The sequence below is a fragment of the Sturnira hondurensis genome, unplaced genomic scaffold (genome assembly GCF_014824575.4).
Source record: "Sturnira hondurensis isolate 20B ecotype Veracruz unplaced genomic scaffold, ASM1482457v3 Scaffold0000867, whole genome shotgun sequence".
NCBI classification, from domain to species: domain Eukaryota; kingdom Metazoa; phylum Chordata; class Mammalia; order Chiroptera; family Phyllostomidae; genus Sturnira; species Sturnira hondurensis.
This window is the reverse complement of record NW_028073498.1, coordinates 3,216,667-3,238,490: the sequence shown is the minus strand read 5'-3', so window position 1 is coordinate 3,238,490 and position 21,824 is coordinate 3,216,667. Positions and strand designations below refer to the sequence as shown.

General features: G+C 41.4%; 1 protein-coding gene and 1 long non-coding RNA gene across 4 annotated transcripts in view; both read right to left on the bottom strand.

Moving 5' to 3' along the window:
• The window catches only part of XPC (XPC complex subunit, DNA damage recognition and repair factor), a 41,383-nt gene extending 19,583 nt beyond the window's left edge, over positions 1-21,800 (bottom strand). The window contains exons 1-7 of one of the 3 annotated variants that reach the window (XM_037051355.1): positions 21,587-21,800; positions 16,271-16,466; positions 12,955-13,073; positions 8,742-8,865; positions 7,618-7,702; positions 5,857-6,014; positions 5,078-5,198 (exon numbers count right to left, since the gene is read on the bottom strand). In XM_037051355.1, coding sequence (XP_036907250.1) covers positions 5,078-5,198; positions 5,857-6,014; positions 7,618-7,702; positions 8,742-8,865; positions 12,955-13,073; positions 16,271-16,466; positions 21,587-21,689 — 906 coding nt within the window. In that variant the 5' untranslated portion in view covers positions 21,690-21,800. The remainder of the gene's footprint in view (positions 1-5,077; positions 5,199-5,856; positions 6,015-7,617; positions 7,703-8,741; positions 8,866-12,954; positions 13,074-16,270; positions 16,467-21,586) is intronic. The other 2 variants (XM_037051339.1, XM_037051348.1) reach the window with 2 other exon arrangements.
• LOC118990668 (uncharacterized) lies at positions 11,660-12,947 on the bottom strand. The gene is made up of 2 exons (XR_005067282.1): positions 12,271-12,947; positions 11,660-11,749 (listed from the first exon to the last, which is right to left on the bottom strand). It is a non-coding gene; the product is annotated as an uncharacterized LOC118990668 (long non-coding RNA).
• Positions 21,801-21,824: the final 24 nt, after the last annotated feature.

The window sequence follows — 21,824 nt, the reverse complement described above, 5'->3', positions numbered from 1 at the left end:
ACCAGAAAAAGAAGAGGAAGAGCAAGAAACTGAAAAGTTATTTGAACAAATAATGAAGGAGAACTTTCCCAATCTGGCAAAGGAAATAGATTTCCAGGAAATACAGGAAGCTCAGAGAGACCCAAAGAAGTTGGATCTAAGAAGGAACACACCAAGGCACATCATAATTACATTACCCAAGATTAAAGATGAGAGAATCTTAAAAGCAGCAAGAGAAAAGGAGACAGTTACCTACAAAGGACTTCCCATAAGACTATGAGCTGATTTTTCAAAAGAGACCTTGAAGTCAAGAAGGGGCTGGAAAGAACTATTCCAAGTCATAAAAGGCAAGGACCTACACCCAAGATTACTCTATCCAGCAAAGCTTGCATTTAGAATGGAAGGGCAGATAAAGCGCTTCTCAGATAAGGTCAAGTCCAAGGAGTTCATCATCACCAAGCCCTTATTATATGAAGTGTTAAAAGGACTTCACCAAGAAAAAGATCAAAACTATGAGCAGTAAAATAACAACAAACTTACAGTTATTAACAACCACACCTAAAACAAAAACAAACTGAGCAAACAACTACAACAGGAACAGAATCAGAGAAATGGAGATCACATGGAGGGTTATCTGCAGGGGAGTGGAAGGGGGGAAGAGAGGGGGAAATGGTACAAAGAATAAGTACCATAAATGGTAGGTAGAAAACAGACAGGGGGAGGTTAAGAATAGTTAGGAAATGTAGAAGCCAAAGAATTTATATGTATGACCCATGGACATGAACTAAAGGGGAAGGAATTTCAGTGGGAGGGGATGTGCAGGGTGGGGGGGAATAGAGGGGAGAAGAAAATGGGACAACTGCCATAGCATAATCAATAAAATATATTTAAAAATTTATTGATGTTTGCATGTTGATCTAGTACACCATGACCTTGATGAACTTACCTATTGGTTCTAAGAAATTTTCAGGGGGGTTTTGTGTAGATGTCTTAGATTCTACATAGATTCTCTATGTATACAACAATGTCATCTGAAAATAGAGGCAGTTTTTATTTTTTTCTTTCTGATTAACATGTCTTTTATTTCTTTTTCTTGGCTTATGATACTGGTTAAAAATTCCAAAACTATTTGGAATAAGAGCAGTTAGAGCAGATATTTTGTCTTATTTCTGATCTTAGGAAGAAATCATTTAGTATTTCACTTCTAAGCATAATCTTAGCTGTAGGTTTTTATTAGGGTACTCTTCATTAAGTTAAGTTAGTTATCCTCTAATCCTAAATTACAGTATGTTTTTTTCTTCCATGAATGGGTGTTGGGTTTTATCAAATGCTTGTTTTATTTCAATTAATATGGTCATACAATTATTTTTCTTTAGTCTATTGATATAGTGGATGACATCAATTAAACTTGAATGTTGACATATACGGAATAAATTCTACTTGTGCGTTGTGTATACTTATTTTCACACATGACCAAATTTGATTTCCTTTTTTAATATGCCATTTTATATCCAGTTTTGTTCTGATTCAAAAGGTTTTAAAAATAATATGGTTTTATTCTGTTTTGAATATTTCTTATTCAATAAAATTAAATTGGTATTCTGTGTTGTATACTTTACTGTGCTCTTTAGATTTAATACATATTTTAGAATACATATTTGGTTTACACTGCAAAAAAAGTATACACCATAAAAAAGTGGGATTTAGTCTCAGGAATGCAAGGGTGGTTTAACACATGAAAATCAATCAATGCAAAGCATTATATTGATAGAATAAAGAAAAAACCCACAATCATCTCAAATGACAAAGAAAAAGCACTTGATAGAATCCAACACACCTGCATGATAAAAACACTCAGAAAACTTCAACACAACTAAGAAAATTGATTAAAAACCCACAGCTAGCAAGATATTCAACAGTGAAGAGTGAAAGCTTTCTCCATCCCCAAGATTGGGAACAAGACAAGGACGCCTGCTTTTATCAACGCTATTCTAAACTGAACTGGAAGTTGCAGCTGGAGGAATTGGACAAGAAAAAGAAACAAAAGGCATCCAAGCTGGAAAAGAAGTAAAATTATCTCTATTTATAGATAGCAAGATCTTATACATAGAAAATATGAAAGAATGTACAAGAAAGCCACTGGAGCTAATAAGTAAATTTAGCAAAGTTTTAAGGTATGAGATCAACATAAAAAATCAGCTGTGTTCCTGTTCACTTGCAATAAACAATCTAAAAAGGAAATGAAGAAAACAGTATTATTTATGATAGAATAAAAAAATACCTAGGAAAAAATTTAACCAAAGTGATAGACAAGTACATTGAAAACCACGATACACAACATAAAGAAATGAGACCCAAAATAAGCGGAAAGACATCCATGTTAGTGAACTGGAAGACGTAATACTGTCTTGATGGCAACACTACCCAGATCAATCGACAAATTCAATGTAATCCCTATCAAACTCCCAATGGCCTTTTTAAAAAAAATAGAAATGAAAAAGCAGATCATCAAATTCATGTGAAACTGCATGGGGCCACTGAATAGCCAAAACAAAATTGTAAGTGAAGAACGAAGTTTCACTCACACTTCCTAATTTCAAAACTTACTACAAAGTTATAGCAATCAACCAGTGTGGTACTGGCATAAGGAGAGACATGCAGACCAATGGAATAAAATTGAGCAGCCAGAAGTTAACCCACACCCCTACGCCAGTGGATTTTTGACAAGAGTGCCGAGACCACTCAATCCCCATTGAAAAACCTCTCTTTTCAAAAAGTAGAAAAAATAATTCAACAAATAGTTGAAAGATCAGTCCTTCAACAAATAGCACTGGGACAACTAGATACCCACATGCAAAAAGAATAAAGTTGAACACCTACCTCACATGACACACAAACATTAACTTAAAATGGATAAAAGACGTACATTTAGGAGCTAAAACTGTAAAATTCTTAGGAGAAAATATAGAAGGAAATCTTTATGACCTTGGATTTGACAAGGAAGTACTAAATATGACACCAAAAGTATAAGGAACAAACAAAAAATTTTGACTTTGTCAAAATTAAAACTTTTCTACATCAAAGGTCTTTATCAAGAAAGTGAAAAGACAACCTAAACAATGGGAGAAAATATTTGTGAAGCATGTATCTGATTGGTGTCTAGTACCCAAAATATATAAAGAACTCTTACAACTCAACAACAAAAAGACAAAGAACTCAATTAAAATATAGGTAAAAGACTTGAATAGACGTTTCTCCAAAGAAGATATATAAATGGCCAATACACACATGAAAATATGCTACCATTAGTTATCAGGGAAATGTAAATCAAAACCACAATGAGATACTACTTCATACCAATTAGGATGACTAGAATAAAAACACAGAGCCCTGGCTGCTGTGGCTCAGTGGACTGAGTGCTGGCCTGAGAACCAAAGGGTCACTGGTTTGATTCCCAGTCAGGGCACGTGCCTGGGTTGCAGGACAGGTCCCCAGTAGGGGTGCGCTGGAGGCAACCACACATTGATGTTTCCCTCCCTTTCTCCCTCCCTCCCCCCTAAAATAAATAAATAAATCTTTCAAAATAAATAAATAAAAACATGGAAAATAGTAAGTGTTGGTGAGAATTTGTAGAAATCGGAACCCTTGGATATTGCTGGTGGAACAGTGCAGCTGCTGTGGAAATGCGTGGCAGTCCAGTTTAACCTACAATGACCATATGACTCAGGAAATCCACTCCTAGGTATATACCCAAAAGAACTAAACAAGCACTCCAATAAATACACATACACATGTATACGGCAATACTCTTCACAACAGCCAAAAGGTGGAAACTATCTAAAAGTCCATCAGTTGATGAATGGGTAAATAAATGTGGTCTTTCCATACAAAGGAATAATATTCATTCCTTCATAAAGGAATGAAGTACTCATACAACCTGCAAACACAGATGAACCTTGAAAACACGCTAAGTGGTAGAAGGCAGACACAAAACACCACATGTACAATTTCTTTTATATGAAATGTCCAGAATATGTAAATCATTAGACAATGCACATTGGTGGCTGCCACGTGCCTGAGGGGGTGGAAGAGGCAGAATGAGGAGTAACTGTGTAATGGGTACAGGATTTCCTTTTGGGGTAGCAACCCCCAAATATTTTGGAAATAGAGGTGGTGGTTGTACAAAACTCTAAATGCACTAAATGTCACCGAATTGTTTACTTAAAAAATCTGTATGTTTTTGCTTTAAAAAAACCCCACGAATGAAAATAAATGTATATAAACACAAATGCACAGGAACAAATATTGGAGAACAGTACTCAAATATTAATGTTTCTCTCTGGATGCTGGTATTACAGCATAATTACTGGCCAGACCTTATCAAACCAAATCAGAAAGAGAGAGGTAAAGATGCCAGTCATTTAGCCTCTAAAGATACAAAAAGTATGGCCTTTTCCCCTAAACAAGCAGGGAATCTGGGGCTCAGGCACAAAGGTGTCTATTCACAGGAATCTTCCAGGGACAGATTCCTGGAATGTATCTTCCATATATCTACCTGTATTTTTGTTTTATTCGGAGCCTTACCCAAGGTTATTCCAAGCATTTGAAAAAGCCTGTCTACACATTAAGAGGCCTTCACCAGGACTGCTTTTGGTAGACAGAAACCGCACTGGCTGCCTGCCAATGCTGTCACTCAAACTAGAAAGTACGGAAATACTTCTCTAAGGATTTCAGCAGCCAACGTGCAACATTTCCTTAGACCTTCTGAACACAATTTCTGAATAGTTAACGGAAACAATCCTAGGGCGCCTGACCAAAAATCCACTGCTTTAACACATCAGGCCACCAAGTAATAGAAAGGGAAGAGTGCAGGCCTTAAGCTCACACACTGGTCCCAACCCTGATTCCAATGCTTGCCAAGTCGATGAACCTAAGAAAGTTCCTTAGCCTCTTTAAGTTTGAGTACCTATTCTTTATTTTATGAGGACCGAGTAAGGAAAAACATGTAAAACACCTGGAACGATATCTGGCACATGACTGCCACCGTCATTTGCCAAAAGTTCTAATAAAAAGAGCGCTGCCGTGAAGAATCACTCACGTGGACCAATTCCTCATCATCGCGCGCAGAGTAAATCGCAAATCTCCTTTCCAGTGTGGTCTGCAGGCTGTCTTGCTCACTGACTGAAAGCTCGGAGTTAACTGTGAATGTCCCGATGAACCTGGAGAGAAGCCGGACATTCCTTCGTGTGAGAGGCCAGAGCAAAGAGGAATTCCGTTCTTTGTGCCAAGAAAATCAGAAGGGGAAGTCTGGAAAGGGAACTGTGAGCCCCCGCCTTTATTCCACTTTCCCACCCCGTATGGCTAACTCCTACTCATCAGTGCAGACCCAATTTATTTTATTTATTTTTTAAATATTTTTTAAATTTAATTATTGTTCAAGTACAGTTTTCCGTCCTCCACTCCCATCCCAGCCCATCCTCCTGTTCTCCCCACCTCCGTCCCATTTACACCCCCCTTAGTTGTTCTCCATGTGTCCTTTATACTAGCTTCTGCAGTGAAGACCCAATTTAGACTTCACCTTCCCAGACCCCGCAGCTGAGGTAAGTGTCCCAGCTCCACGTGCCCACAGTCCCCAGTATACCTCTTCCAGACCACTGGTCCCTACTCTACTTAACTGGGTGTATTTGTCACACTGGCCAACCTAGAGCTCTACCAGGACAGAGATCATGGCTGACATTTCTTACACTCAATGCCATGCCCACTGTCTGGCTTACAGGATCGCTTCAGGGGATATCTGTAGAAGTGACCTGCACCCAGCCTCTGAGAGAGACACAAATCCTACACCAAGGCTGTGCCACACTGGCCAGAGGACCATACCATTTCACCAGGTTTGACAGGTAGCAGATGTCCACGTCTTGAGGAGGCACTCGGGTGAAGTGGGCTGGGATAATGGAGAGGCTAATAGCCTGCAGATCAGGCTGGTTGCAGATGTTATTTCGATAGAAGCCATTTGCCAGCAGGCACAGAAGGTGAACCTGGGAAGAAAGACAAAAAGGAAGACATGGAAGAAATGCTAAAAATCAGAAGGATTTTTGTTGCCAAATTTAAAAGGCATTTTGTGGGCAGGAAATATTTGTTGGCATTTCTACATACAAAAAAAAGTAAAAATACTAACATTAGCCATTTGCCAAGATTTTTGTCTCACCCCCTCTTCTATCCAGCTACTCATTCCCTCAAAGAATCCCGAATCTCAAAATACAAACTTCTTTTCTTCCAGGAGGCCTTGTCTTTTAGAGATACACACCGAAGGGACTATGGATGAAATGCTGCAATGTCTGGGGTGTGCTCAGGAGTGTGGGGGAAAAGTGAGTAGTGGAAAAGAACAGTAAGACTGCTCACGGGCTAGTAACAGTCAAAGCCAGGGGGAGCAGGGGCTCACTGCACGCAGCCGGCACCTCCGTGTGTGCTTCAACCCACCCGTTCTGCTCTGACCCCACACCAGTCTCACCTCTGACCTCCACGCCTACCCTTCCTCAACCTATAGAAATCATCATGTGACTGTCCTCCCCTTCCTTCACACATAGATTTGCATCATTTTCACTTCAAAATTGGTCTTCCTTCCCACTCATAGCCTGCCTACTTCAATCAATGGCATTGCACTTCTCCTCTCACTTAAGCTTCAAACCTCGGTCTCTTTCTTTCTTCTCCAACACCAAAGAGGTACGAGAATCATGGCTATCTCATTTACTCCCCAAGGCTGCTGTGAGGTGGGCATCACGCCAGTTCCCGTCTCATCTCCTGTCTGTTCTTGCTATGTGTACGTTTCACCTCTAAGTTTCTGTGGCTGCTGTGGAGTGTCTCCTCCATCCATCCTATCACCACCTTCTCTGCTGCCCACTGCCACGTGGAAGAAAAACCAAAGTCCTCCCTGGCCACACTCTCATCTGGCCTCCAACACAACCATCCTCCAAGATGCAGGCAAACTGGTTGCCCTCCATCCCCTCTGCAACTTGGTGAGAGCAATCTTCCCAGATTGTCCTCTCCCATCTCAACATGCTGTTCTTTCTCCTAAATAAAGCCTTCCTCAGCTATTCGCACCCACACTGAGCTCTTTCTTTCTTCCAAGTCTTAAGTTTCTCTGGTTTGAGGCCTTCTACTTCCATCTTGTGAGATCAGAAACCCTTTAATAGAAGGAAATAAACTTTATGCAAGGCTCTCTCCCCACAATGCCAAGAACCCTGCTAGGTCCATAAAACATGTTCAATAACCATGATGAACTCAAAAGCCAGTGACTTCAGCTGATATCGGAATTAGTGTCATTAGACAGTTGAAAGAAGAGATGGATGGTGTCTGTTATTTAGCCGGTGCTCCATGCCAGGCACTGTGCTGTGCACCTTACATGTGTCATTTGCTTAATTCTCACAACCACCCTTGAGGAAGACACTATTGCTACCCCTTATTTCAAGGATGAGGGAACTAAGCCTCAGAGAGAATAAGAAACTTGCCAAGGTCACACAGTGAGTAAGAGAATCAGAAATAAGACCTAGGTTTCACGGACTGGAAACCCAAGTTCCTTCCACCACAGCACCCCGCCCCGACACAGAGGAACGCTGTCCTTTCCGTTGTTCCTGCCCTTACCTTGTGTGTGTTCTCTTGGACTTCTTTACTGAAACGCTTCATCAGTCTCCGAAGGCTTGTCTCAAACTCCATTTGTATTTTTTCACTGCAATGTACATTGAAAAATCCAAGAATGAACTGGGAAATTGAAACCTGACTCCATTCCCCAGTTAATTCCTTTTATTTATAATGGCACATGAATCGTTCTCCTTGTCTTCCTACACAAGGCTGTGATACTTGAGTAAATTTTTAAAAGCTACCTATTTTATGCATACCTTTCTGCTCCTTCTCACCTGCAAATCTTAGCTCAGGACATTCTCTGCCCATACTGTCCTCCTCTAAACCTGCCCCAAATCATGCCTCATGAACATGAGTCAAAACTCACCCCCTCCAGGAAGTCTTCTCTGACTGCCTGACCTTCCTACTACCCATTCCCTCCTTAGCAACCACCACCTTTATGTTAATGTATACTCATTTGCATTATGCTGTTCTGGTGTAAAATCTCTTTCAGGTCTGTGTCCCATACATCTTTAAGAAAATTCGATGCTTCTTGAATGACTTCTATTATCTTCCTTCTGCATGGCTAATAATAATGTGCCCATCATATAGTGGAACCCTTTGACCGATAAACTACCAGGTATTATGCTCCATGTTCCCAAGCCATGAGAAGCTACAGAGGTACTTGGGACACTGGGGTGAAGTAAGGGCTCCCACCACAGGGGGTGCTGTTTCAAGTCCTGTGGAGTGACATGTGAGGAAAGCATGACTTCCTGAGTCAACCTGACAGGGATTTAGAGCTTGGTTCATCCACTTGCTGGTGAATGACTCCTAAAACTATATTTAACCTCTCTGGGCCTCTGGCTCCTCCTTCACAAATTGCTCTAAAGATTAAATAAGATAATGGACAACCTGGGCACAGAGAAGTGGTTCATTACAGAGGTGTTTTCTCTCCCCATCTTCTGACCCAGCCAGGACACGAAGGTTTCTCATTGAGGTCCTAAAGGTGAGCCCAGGATTCTCCCACCCAAGGTTCCCACTCTGGTACTCAGCCCTGACCGCCTATGTGTTTCCTGGAAGTTTTCACTAAATAACAGCTGTTGCCAATGGTAAGTGACAGGAATCTAAAAGCAAGTGCCTAATCTCACCTTCTTTCTCTTGCTTTTGCCTGCTCCGGTGTTTCAATCTCTATCTCCACTGGTTTCATAGACAGGACCGACTGAGAGAAAGCTGCATTTTCTCCCACATCACCCGGCACAGGTTCACTAAGTTCTATCAACAGTAATTTAAAAAATCAATAATAATAATAATAATAATAGTAATAATAATAGCTACCATAATGAACAAAATCGAGGTTCTAATGGGAAGGCGGAAGTGAGAAACAGATGCAAGGTGGACAACTCACAGAAGTACTCCTTCTATGCTTGGAATACCTAAAAACCAAAACCAAAACAACCCCCCCTGCCATGCATTGTGCTGTTTGACATTTATTTGTTTCACTTAACCTGCAGGGAAGTGGTCCTGAGAGTACAAAAGGAGGAAACGAAGACACAAAGATACTGAGTTGAATTAGATACAGGCTCCTGCTACCAAGGGGCTGACGCTTGTGTGTTTTAGTACTAAGATTCTTATTCTTTTCATTAAAAAAAGAAAAGGCAAGTGAAAACAATTCCTATATTTTCATCACTATATAACAGCACAATTTACTTTGTATGAAGTGATGATTTAGCTGTCTTTCAGTCTTAGCTGTAAACTTGTAATGACAAGGAATGCATCTTCTTCATCTCTTCATCCCCTACACTGCCCATCACCACTAGCTGAAATAAACTGAATTTGCTGAAATGGATCTGTGCACTTTGGTAGCAAAGGGCTCTTATAAAGAAGCTCTGGGCCCTGGCTGGTGTAGCTCAGTGGATTGAGCACAGGCCTGTGAAGCAAAGGGTTGCTGGTTCAATTCCCAGTCTGGGCACATGCCTGGGTTGCAGGCCAGGTCCCCAGTAGGGGACACATGAGAGGCAACCACACATTGATGTTTCTCTCTCATTCTTTCTTCTTCCTTTCCCCTCTCTCTAAAAATAAATAAATAAAATATATTTTTTAAAAAAAAAGCTTTGGGCTTAGAAGCAGTAACACCTGTTTTGCAATGAATACACCTAATGAAAAGATTTTGGTTTCTATATACCAGTCCTCACTAAAATGAACCAGGAGAAAAAAGGTTGCTTTCAGGTCTGGAGCAAGGAAAGTACAAAGTAAGCCTAGAACAGCTTTTTGTGCCAGAAAACACACATGTTCTCAAAAACTCACTAGTGAGGCCATGTCATAAAGGCATGGTAGGGAAGCTAGCTTAATGAGGCTTCCACTAGCCAAATTTGGGACAACATGAAGCTCAGAAACATGATAAATGGTAATATATGTAATCTGTAAAAAAAAATTCTTTAATAATATAATTCCTTTACAGATCACTCAGGTGTTAAATGTATATAAAATAATAGAATCCAATAATTATCATTTTACAATCAAATATAATAATTTTTGATCTAGTCATGATCATTAATGCATTCTAAAACTGCTAAGTAAAAATTATGGGGGAACAAGATAATCACTGAGAATCAGAGCATTACCCCAGAGATATTAGAGAGGGAGAGTGGCTCAGTGTCCCTAGCTATCAGAGAGATGCAAATTAAAACCACAATGAGATACCTCTTCACACTGGTCAGAATGGCCATCATAAACAAACCAACAAACAATAAGAGTTGGTGGGGATGTGGAGAAAAGGGAACCCTGGTGCACCACTGGTGAGAATGCAGGCTGGTGCGACTGCTGTTGAAAATAGTATGAAATTTCCTCAAAAAATTAAAAATGGAACAGCCTTTTGACCCAGTGATTCCACTGCCGGTAACATCCCCTAAGAATCTCAAAAACACGAATTCAAAAGAACTTACTCATCCCTATGTTCATAGCAGTGCTATTTACAATAGCCAAGTGCTGGAAACAACCCAAGTGCCCATTGGTGGATGAGTAGATTAAAGAACTATGATACATTTACACAATGGAATACTATACAGTAGAAAGAATTAAGAAAGAATTCCTACCTTTTGTGACAGCATGGATGGAACTGAAGACCATTATGCTAAGTGAAATAAGCCAGGCAGTGAAAGACAAATATCATATGATCTCACTTACAAGAGGAATCTAATGAACAAAATAAACTAATGAGCAAAACAGAACCAGAAACCTGGAAACATAGAATGAACTGACAGCAGCCAGAGAGGAGGGGGGTGGGAGGGAGGCAACGGTGGAAAGAAGGGGAAGGGAATAGTCAAAGAATATGTATGCATGTATGGATGATTGCATGTATGCAATATGTATGCATGCTGTCCACACATGTGGACAATAGTGTAGGGAGAAGAACAGAGACAGGATCATGGACACAGAGAGCATTTCGATGATTGCCAGATGGGAGGGGGGTGTGGGAATGGGTGAAGAAGTGAGGGGATTAAGAAGTACAAATATACAGTTATAGAATAGCCTTGGGGATGTAAAGTACAGTATAGGAAATGGAGTAGCCAAAGAACCTACACAGATGACGCATGGACATGAAAAAAGGCATGGGGACTGCCTGAGGGAGTGGGGGTGCTGGTTGGACGAGGGCAAAGTGGAGAAAAATTGGGACAACTGTAACAGCATAATCAACAAAAAATAATTTTAAAAAATTTAATCTAAATTCAATCAAGACTTTGGATTTAATTCACAATTTATAAGAAACACACGGGATACTGAAACAAGCGTGACAACACCATTAGATGATTCACCAGACAAAATCAGAAGCTGAGATACCCCACACAACAAGAGGCTAGAACTCTTCAGTAAAAGAGGTGGTGCTACGGGAAATGGAGTGCCACTAGTGGTGGGCGGGGGACTGTTCTAAAACGAAAGAAACTAAAGAGACAACCAATTCAAGGCTTACACCTTGAACAGATCCTAGATTAGAACAAAAGGGGGAAAATAGCTATAAAGAGTAGTTTGTAACAGCTGGGGATTTCTTTTTCTTTTTCTTAGGAGTGCTGACAGTATTTTATAATGCAGTGGAATGTCTTATTCTTAGGCAACTCATGGTGCAGTATTTATTGAGAAGTGAAGTATCAAAATGTCTGGACTTACTTTATTATTTTTTTAAATATATTTTATTGATTATACCATTACAGTTGTTCTATTCGCCCCCCTTCATTCCCCTCCACACGCACACTCTCTCCCCCACCGTTCTGCCCCCCTTAGTTTATAACCACGTGTCTCAAGCTCTTTAGATTCTATATTTCCCCCACTATTCTCGCCCTCCCCCCTATCTATTTTTTACCTACCATCTATGCTATTTTCTGTGCCTTCCCCCCCTTCTCCTCCTCCCACCCCCCTGTTTCTAACCCTCCATGTGTTCTTCATTTCTATGGTTCCACTCCTGATCTAGCTGTCCTCTTGGTTTGCTTTTGTTTTAGGTGTGGTTGTTAATAACTGTGTGTTTGCTGTCCTTTCACTGTTAATATTTTTCATCATCTTTTTCTTATATAAGTCCCTTTAGCATTTCATATAATAAGGGCTTGGTGATGATGAACTCCTTGAACTTGACCTTATCTGAGAAGCACTTTATCTGACCTTCCATTCTAAATGAAAGTTTTGTTGGACTTACTTTCAAATGCTTCCACAACGCATACTTACTGAAAGATGGCAAAATGTTAAAGTTAGTGAATGTGGATGAAGAGTACATATACTATATTTTCAACTTTCTTGTAGGTTTGAATATTTTCCAAACAGACAGCTTGGAAAAAGTGACACTAGGCAACAGGATTCAGGGATGATAACGTTAGCTGGTTATGTGAGTACATGTTGCACTAGGCTCGTTACATGTGCAACTCCCCCGCCCCTCCCACAAGCCCAGAGCCTAGCCTGCTCACAGTAAGCACTCAGTGTTTACTGAATGTTAACCATGAAGAAAACCAGCTCAGACGGGTGGAGTCACTTCCTCGCACAGCTATATAAGGGGCAAAGCTGGGCTCTGACCCTAGGTCTAACTCTTTAAAAATCTGTGCTTTTTTTGTGTGCCTCTGCTCTTTCTAGAGTGATATTGCCTCTTTATTTCATAATCTACTGCATTAACAGCCAGCAAAGGAAGAGAATATGCAACCTCTTCTAGTAACCTGGTATTGAATTTCTCCTTATATCAAAAGCAAGTCCCTACTACAACTTTATCTTGGGTCTTAAAAAGTTTCAAAAGAAAACAACAGGATCGCAATCAGTGACATGACTCCAAACAGAATCAAACAGAAAAACAGGATTGGACGGTTCTGAAAGCAAGGACAGACGCTTCACCTTCAACCTCTTCCCAGTCATCTTCACTTTCCTCCTCCTCATCTCCTTCATGGCTGTCTTTGTCCATGGCCTCCCCTCTCTTTGGATGGTGCCCCTTCTTGCAGGTACTTGTAAAGTCCCTGTATAAAGACCACAGGAAAGAAGATGAAGAAGGTGCAAACATCCTAGTATTACACTTAAACTACATGGAATTTTAAGGACTCTTATTTATTGAAAATCTGGTGCAATTATTTGAAGATCACTTGTGAGCTCGGAGCCTCACTTGCTCCACCAGCATGAAGTTCTCACTGAGACGTGCTCAGGTCAGTCTGAGACAAACGTGCTAGCGAAATAGGAAGAACACTGTAACCCTGCAGCCTAGAGCTGTGGGAAGGAAACATAGCTGTGTCTGGAAATGGGATAGGAAAAGCCACAAGAAAACACAATATAACATGAATTCCAGAAGGAAAAGCTGTGATGTGTGTACATACAGTCGGATGCCAGAAAGAAGAAACTGTAATTTGCACTTGCAGATCCTACTACGGGCCGACTCAGAAGGTCCCCAGCCCCAGGAAACATGACACAAGGAGACTGAAGTAGAAGTGTAATTTCCAGATAAGGTATGTCATAAATAACAACATAAACCAGGACACCTAGCTAGGTAAGTAAGCAGCTAGCTGCATATCAGTTCAAGACTAAATGGTTGCTAATGTGCAATAAGGATTTTTCTCATCTTATGATGGCGTTACTTCCCAATAAAACCACCTTAGGTTGAAGACATCTTAAGTCTGGCTCCAACTGGTGTGGCTCAGTGGGTTGGACATCATCCTACAAACCAAAAGGTCCCCTGTTCCATTCTCCATCAGGGAACACACCCAGCTGTAGATCAGGTGTCCGGCTAGGGGCATTCGAGAGGCAACCAATCAATATTTCTCTTGTGGGGACTTCCGCCAAGATGGAGGCATAGGTGGAAACACTGTGCCTTCTCCCACAACCAAGTTTGAATACAACAAAGGTTTGGAGAACAAAGACACTGCCAAAGAACAGAAAATTGAATTATACGGAAGTCCGACAACGACAAACCGTTCAACCGGGACGATAAGAGGGGCGGAGCCAGCAGCTGAGCAGGATCGGGCAGGACAGATCCCCAACCTAGGTGCACAAGCAGCCTGGACCCAGTCAGGGTGTGGGGTAGACTGACCGTGGTCGCACATTCGCGCACAGTGACACTGACCACGCAGGCCCCAGCGGGCAAACCCAGTGGTGGAGGGCTGATGGTGGTGGCTCACTTGCGTGCAGTGGGACGAAACGCGCAGGTCCCGGTGGCAGCTGCGGCACCTGTGGGAGCCGCGGCGGGAGGTGGCAGACGGACGCCATTGCTCCTCTTTGACCTCGCCCCCACATACAGCATCACAACCCAGTGACTTAGTTGCCCTGCTCTGGTGAACACCTAGGGCTCCGATCCTGATATGTAACAGGCACGAACAGCCCAAAAGATGGCGCAAGAAGAACTCAAAGTCCCAGAGCCAATAACTCTAAGTGACTAGGAAATAGCGAACCTCTAAGATGCACAATTCAAAACACTGGTGATCAGGATGCTCATAGAACTGGTTGATTTTAGTCACAAATTAGAGGAACATATGAAGGCTAAACTAATTGAAATGAAGGGAGATGCACAGGAAACCAATAGTGATGGAAAGGAAGCTGGGTCTCAAATCAATGGAATGGGCCAGAAGGAAGAACAAAACATCCAACCAGAAAGGAATGAAGAAATGAGAATTCAAAAAAATGAGGAGAGGCTTAGGAACCTCTAGGACATCTTTAAACGTTCCAACATCCGGATTATAGGGGTACCAGAAGGGGGAAAGAAACAGCCACAAGTGGAAAACTTATTTGAACAAGTAATAAAGGAGAACTTCCCCAGTCTGGCAAAGGAAACAGACTTCCAGGAAATCCAGGAAGCTCAGAGAGTCCCAAAGAAGTTGGACCCAAGAAGGAATACACCAAGGCACATCATAATTACATTAGCCAAGACTAAAATGAAGGAGAGAATCTTAGAAGCAGCAAGAGATAAAGGGACAGTCACCTACAAAGGAGTACCCATCAGACTGTCAGTGGATTTCTCAAAAGAGACCTTACAGGCAAGAAGGGGCTGGAAAGAAGTATTCCAAATCATGAAATCCAAAGACCTACATCCAAGATTGCTTTATCCAGCAAAGCTTTCATTTAGAATGGAAGGACAGATAAAGTGCTTCTCAGATAAGGTCAAGTTCAAGGAGTTCATCATCACCAAGCCCTTATTATATGAAATGCTAAAGGGACTTACATAAGATAAAGAAGATGAAAAATATTAACAGTGAAAGGACAGCAAGCTCACAGTTATTAACAACCACACCTAAAACAAAAGCAAACCAAGAGGACAGCTAGATCAGGAGTGGAACCATAGAAATGAAGAACACATGGAGGGTTAACAACAGGGGAGTGGGAGGAGGAGAAGGGGGTAGAAGGTACAGAAAATAGCACAGATGGTAGGTAGAAAATAGATAGGGGGGAGGGCAAGAATAGTAGGGGAAATATAGAATCTAAAGAACTTGAGACAGGTGGTTATAAACTAAGGGGGGGGAGAATGGTGGGGGAGGGAGTGTGTGGGTGGAGGGGAATGAAAGGGGGGAATAGAACAACTGTAATGGTATAATCAATAAAATATATTAAAAAAAAGATCTGTGAGAAAAAAATATTTCTCTTGTGAATTGATGTATCTCTCCCTCTTTCGCGTTACCTTCTCCCTCTCTAAAAATAAATAAATAATTTCTAAAAAAAAAAAAGAAAATATCTGAAGTCTGTAGATGGCTTCTGATCTGCATCTTCAAGGTGGAAGAAAGCATTTCAGGTAGGAGGAGTACATGAGCACAGCTCAGAGATGGGAAAGTATGAGTACAGGTCTAATGATGGTGAGAAGTCCTGGTGGGCGTTAGTGTGTGCTGGAGGAGAGTGGTATGAGAGAAAGTTGGAATGGCAGGTAAGTACGTTTTATGTGTAGTATCTTTGAGCAACAAAACACAGGACCAGGAGTCAAAGACTTGGGTCTCACCTGGTTTTTCCCACTACCTGTGTGAGTGCAAATAAATCACTTTCTGCAAGCTGTGGCTGTTCTTGTCTGAAAAGTATGGGAGGTAAGAATCTTTAATCACTAAGATTCTTTCTGGCTGTTACTAGCAGTCTGAGCTCTATCTGGAAAAGTTTTAGATCCAATCTTGTCCATGGATCCTAGCAACAAGAACAAACAGTAGGTTTTATTAATCACACTTTCCTGATGGCAACAGTCAAGACCTCTCACCTGAAATCTTCCCCGTCACTGAGGTCTTCCTCCTTCACAGCCTTGAGGTTTTCAGACTTCACATTCACCTTGGCCACTTTCCTTTTTGCTGGACCATCTGCCGGGCCCCTAGGATTGCTGAGCCCCCTCTTCCTCTTCCCGTGTGAGGCTTTTGAGAGCAGACTCTCCTTGGGGGGTTTTTCATCTTCAAAGACATCTAGATGACCACGTGGAACAGGAAAGGGACAGTAAAAACAGGTAAGGGACAACAGGAAAGGTGGATGCAGACTGGTTTCACGGGCAGGGTCATGAAAGTTCCTGTCCTGTAACCGTCCTCCAAACCGAATCTTCATTACCAGCTCACCATGCCTTGTCTGGTCAACAACCAGCTTTCAGCTTCTTCCCACCTTCAGTCCAGCCTACACTGTACCCCCAGTACAAACCTGATGGTCTTCCCTCACCAGCACCTTACTCCTCCTAAGGCTACAGAGAGGCTCCCATATGACTCAGACAAAACCTAACTTCCAAATCTTAAATTTCTGTGACTATCCAGCAAGAAAAATACATCAATCTGTGGACTAACCCCTTGCTTATTTACTACCTGCCAAGACTATTCATTTTAGGGATAATCCTCTCCTATTAAGTGAAATGTTCTGAGTTCATAAACACAACCAAGTTTTACCACAACCTTATTTCTACTAATATGGATTTCCACTATCTTTCAAAATCAAACTCTGGCCCTGACTGGTGTGGCTCAGTAGGTTGGAGTGTTGTCCCATAGCTGAACTGTTGTGGGGCCGGTCCAATTCCTGGTCAGGGTACGTGCTTGGGTTGCAGGTTTGAGCCCCGGGCCAGGCGTGTATGGGAGTCAACCAACTGATGCTTCTTTGTACCATTAATGTTTCTCTCTCTCCCTTCCTCACTCTCTAAAGAAAGCAATGAAGAAATTGTCCTCTGGTGAAGATTAAAAAAAAAAAATCAAACTCTTGATTTGACCAAATTTGCTCAAAACAAATACTCTTTAAAAACCTTTCCAATCTAACCCAAATGGCACCTGGTATACCAACAATCTCAGCAAGCCTGGGGTTGGAATAAGATAGTAGTGATTACCTCTACTTTCTTAAAATAATTTTTTAGTTTTGAAGAGAACCAGCAAATGATGTTGGTTTTAGTTAAATTAGGGTATCTAAACTATGGTCTGTTTATTAATATATTACTTTTAATGAGTGAATAATTTCTAAATAACTTGGCAGAAAAGGATTTTTTCTATTTTGCAAATCTATCCATACAAAAAAATCCTGAATCTGAAATAAATTTCCTTTGCCTGACTCTGCTTTACTTAATTTTTGAAAACAAAAATACTTTACCTAAATTGAGGTTCCAAGGGAGCTGCAATATTAACCTAAGGTAGTAAATCAATTCATTCCTTTCATTTATGGTTTGTCAGGCTGACTCTCTTAGGTTATTTACATTCCCCAAGAACACACTTTTGCATGGGAAAAAGACTCTCTGCTTTTGAGCTAAACATTTTTCATTTTCACCAATAACTTCATTGATTTGGATATTTTGAGTATGTTGGCTCTCTCCTAAGTGGTATAACATTGATTGTTCTCAGTTAATGTCTGGATTTGATTGCTGTCAACTTCAGATGATCTACAAAACTGTGGAGCATCATTCGGCAAGAAATCTCCAGCACGAAACTTTGCAAGCCACTTTTGACATGTCAATCAGTCACAGCACCTTCTCCATACACTGCACAAATCTTTTTTGTGTTTTTACCTTGCTCGAAATAATAAAGCATAATATGCTGAAAATGTTGTATTTTCTTCCATCTTCAATAGATGACTATACAAAAATTCACCAATTTTGATACTTTTTTTAAGTGCAGGCCGATATGACAGCTGTCACAATACAATCTAACAAAATTGTTTTGAATGAAGTTAAAGACAACTAAGCAACACTAGAGCCATCATACAGAACAAACTTAGCAAACTTTTTGGCCAACCCAATACCATTATTTAGTGGTGGTTATTTCTGCATGGTAGAAATAGAGATGATTTTTTTGTCTATTCTTTTTTTAAAAGATTTTACTTATTTATTTTTAGAAAGAGAGGAAGAAATGGAGAAAGAGGGAGAGAAACATTAATGTGTGATTGCTTCTTGCGCACTCCCTACTGGAGACCTGGCCCGCAACCCAGACATGTGCCCTGACTGGGAATCAAACCTGTGACCTTTGATTTGCAGGCTGGCACTCAACCACTGAGCCACACCAGTCAGGGCTCTCCATTCTTTGTGGGGTTTTTTGGTCCCAGAGACTCTAGAGGCTATTTTCCAGGACTCTCCATGATCTAGGGCTATCTAATATGGATAACCAGCCCCCTTGAACTCAATGTGGTTATTTTAGCAAGGCAGGAATTACCACTGTGGTTTGCTTGGCCATCTATGGAGATTTAAGAAAAACACCTGCTTAAATCTGCCAGCTGCCTCTCAGAGCACTTGGAATAAAATTCAAATTCCTTAGCTTGCTCTCCAAACTAAGGGTTATGCCCACCTTCCCTACCTCAATTCTTCTACTTAACCCCCTTACTCACTGACCCAGCCAACTGGCCAAGCTCATTCCTTCCTAAAAGTCTTTATTTATATTTGTTTGTTTATATAATTTTTAATTGAATTCACTGGGGAGACATTGGTTATTAAAATTACATAGGTTTCAGGTGTACAATTCTATAATACATCATCTGTATATTATATTGTGTGTTCACCATCCCAAGTCTTAATTCTTTTCAACCTAAGAATCTTTAAACGTTCCCTCTGCTTGGATCTTTCCCCCCAAAGCTTCCTATGAATGGCTCCTTCAGGACATTCAATAACTGGCTCAAAAATGTCACCTCCTCACAGAAGCCTTCATGACCACTGATTCCGACTTAGTTGCTTCTTCCCAACCTCATGTTAGTTTTACAACAATAACCTGTTTTACTTTCTTCATAGCTCTTATCACCATAGGAATTTATTTTTAACTTCTTATTGTCTGTCCTATCTACCCCCCCTCCAAAGATTACAAGCTGCCTAAGATGCAAGAACTTGGCCTGTCTTGTTCATTACTAATTTCACTGCATGCACTGAGGTGCAGTTAAAACCTACACTGTTGAACTATTAGAAACAACAGTCCAAACCACAACCACAGCAAACTCCAATCCCAGCAAAGATTCTAGCTCTTCAGATCCTGGAAGCTGCTTTGGGAAATTACTGCTACCTCCTTTGGCTACCAGAGGTTTTTATCTTTAATTAGTCCTCACCCAAGGATATTTTTTCACTGCTTTTAGTGAAAGAGCAAGAGAGAGAGGAAGGGAGAGAGAAACACTAATTTGAGAGAGAAGCATTGATTGACTCCCATATGCACCCAGAGTGGGGATAGAACCCACAACCTAGGTTATGTGCCCTACCAGAAATTGAATCCACAACCTTTTGGTTCCGGAACAATGCTCCAACAGAGCCACACCAGCCAGGGCTGACTAGCAGAGTATGAGTTAAGCTTAGATGCATCCTTACCTTCATTTAAAGTGAATTAATATGAGCTAGCCCAACTGACTACCTAACATGGACCATGCCAAGAACTGTATGCTATATCACTGAAAAAACCACAACCACTTTGCAAGATAGTATTATGTTTCACAGACCTGGTACAGAAAGGCTAAATTATCTGTCCAAAATAATTTTCCCAAGTGCATATAATGACTGCATGTGGAGCTATACCAAGCTGGTACCCAGGTAAGTGTTTAGCTGGAAGAAATGCCTCCCAAGCAGGTAACAGTTCTGTCAGATTAAATTTTTTAATTCTTGAATTGGCACATATTCAGAATACATTCCTTCTGGCTAGACCACCACCTCACAGCCTCTTGCTGAATTACCCACTTTAAAGTCACAGATCAACTCCTTCAGAGAGCATTTCTCAATACTATCTTCAGTCACACCTGATTACTCCTTTGGAAGCCACAAAGCCCTGTATCTTCTCCCATGATATCATGCTCTGCCTTGGATATTTTTGTAAATGCCAACACTATTATACTCTAAGTTCCTCCAAGAAATCTCAATCTTCCATGTCACCTAATTTGTTTACACCACACAGCTGGTACTTTGAAAATATTCAAATATTGCACCCCTGCTAGTTACCTGTCTAATCTATTACCTAGTTATTCCACGAATCCCTCCACAGCAAACATTTTGCAATTAACAACATTTATTGAGCACTTAGTATATTCGGGGTGAGACAAGAGAGAATAGAGCAAAAATAAGATGCTTTCCTGAAGCTTAAATTCTAGTAAGATGGGCAATCAAAAAGGAAGGAAATAAATCAACAAGATCATTGAGGTAGCAACAGCCAAATCAGGTAGGGACTTGTAGGCTATGAAGAGGAATTTGGATTTTATGTCAAGAGCAATGGGGTGTCACAGAAAGTTGAAAGTAGGAGCATGTTATGATCTGATTTTTTTTAAAGATCATCACTTGGGTTGCTGGGTGAACTATTTATTGCAGGGGGAAGAATGGGAGGAGTAGGGAGACCAGTAAAGGGGCAACTATGGTCGTTCAACTACCAAAGTGATGGCTTGGTCAGGGGCCGAGGTCATGGAAATAAGTAGAAGTGGAGAAATGAGATACAGCGCTGAGGTTGAAGTGACAGGACTTGCTGATGGACTGGATGTTTGCGTTTAAGGAAAAAGAGGTGTTTGCTTTAAATAGTGGGTGAAGGGATCATTTATTGAGATGGGGAAAAGTGGAGAAGAGGCAAGTTGAAAGGGGAACACCAAGAGTTTTGCTTTGCCCATGACAAACATAAGAAGCCTATCTAATATCCACATAAAGTCAGGATGGATCCAGATCTGAAACTATGAGGTGAACTTTAGCTGACGATATTATTCCAGGAGTGAGCACAATAACAGCACTGATTGTTCTGGTCCACTGTCTTCTGGGGACACAAATAGCTGCAAATACCGTTTCTATTCAGCCCTTTGTTATCTACCAGGAGGTTGGGTTTTATATTGTGGACAACAAAGACCAGAAAAGAAGTTCTGGGGAAGTTCGTGGTTAGTTTCGTGGGTTTCACTGGAACCGTTCAGAAAGCATCATTCCTTCCCCGAGGACAAGAGGCAGAGCGACGTCGGGGAGGACCCGGAAGCAGCACAAACACCAGCCTCAGGTAACGTCCTCCGCTTAGCAAGGATGCGCACAGCCTCCGCCGCACATCTCCACGGGGTCGAACTCCCCGCTCCCCGAACCCAAGGCCTGCTGCCGGATCTCCTTCAGCGTCTCCCCCTAAGCCCAGCTGGGCTTCGCTCTCACCTGCCTCCTTTTCTTCACGCAGGGCCGTGCTCCTACCCTTGGCCTTTTGGCTGCGCGGTTCCTGTCCCCGCGACTCTTTGCAGACGGCCCGCTTCCGAGCCATCTTGCCTGGGCAAAACTACTTTTTGGAGTGGCGCATGGAGTTGCGGGAAACTGCTCAAAGTCCGGCTACGGTCTCCAGGTGGAAAGATGCCCGACCACGCCCCTGTCTTTTCTATACTGAGCCACGCCCCAAACC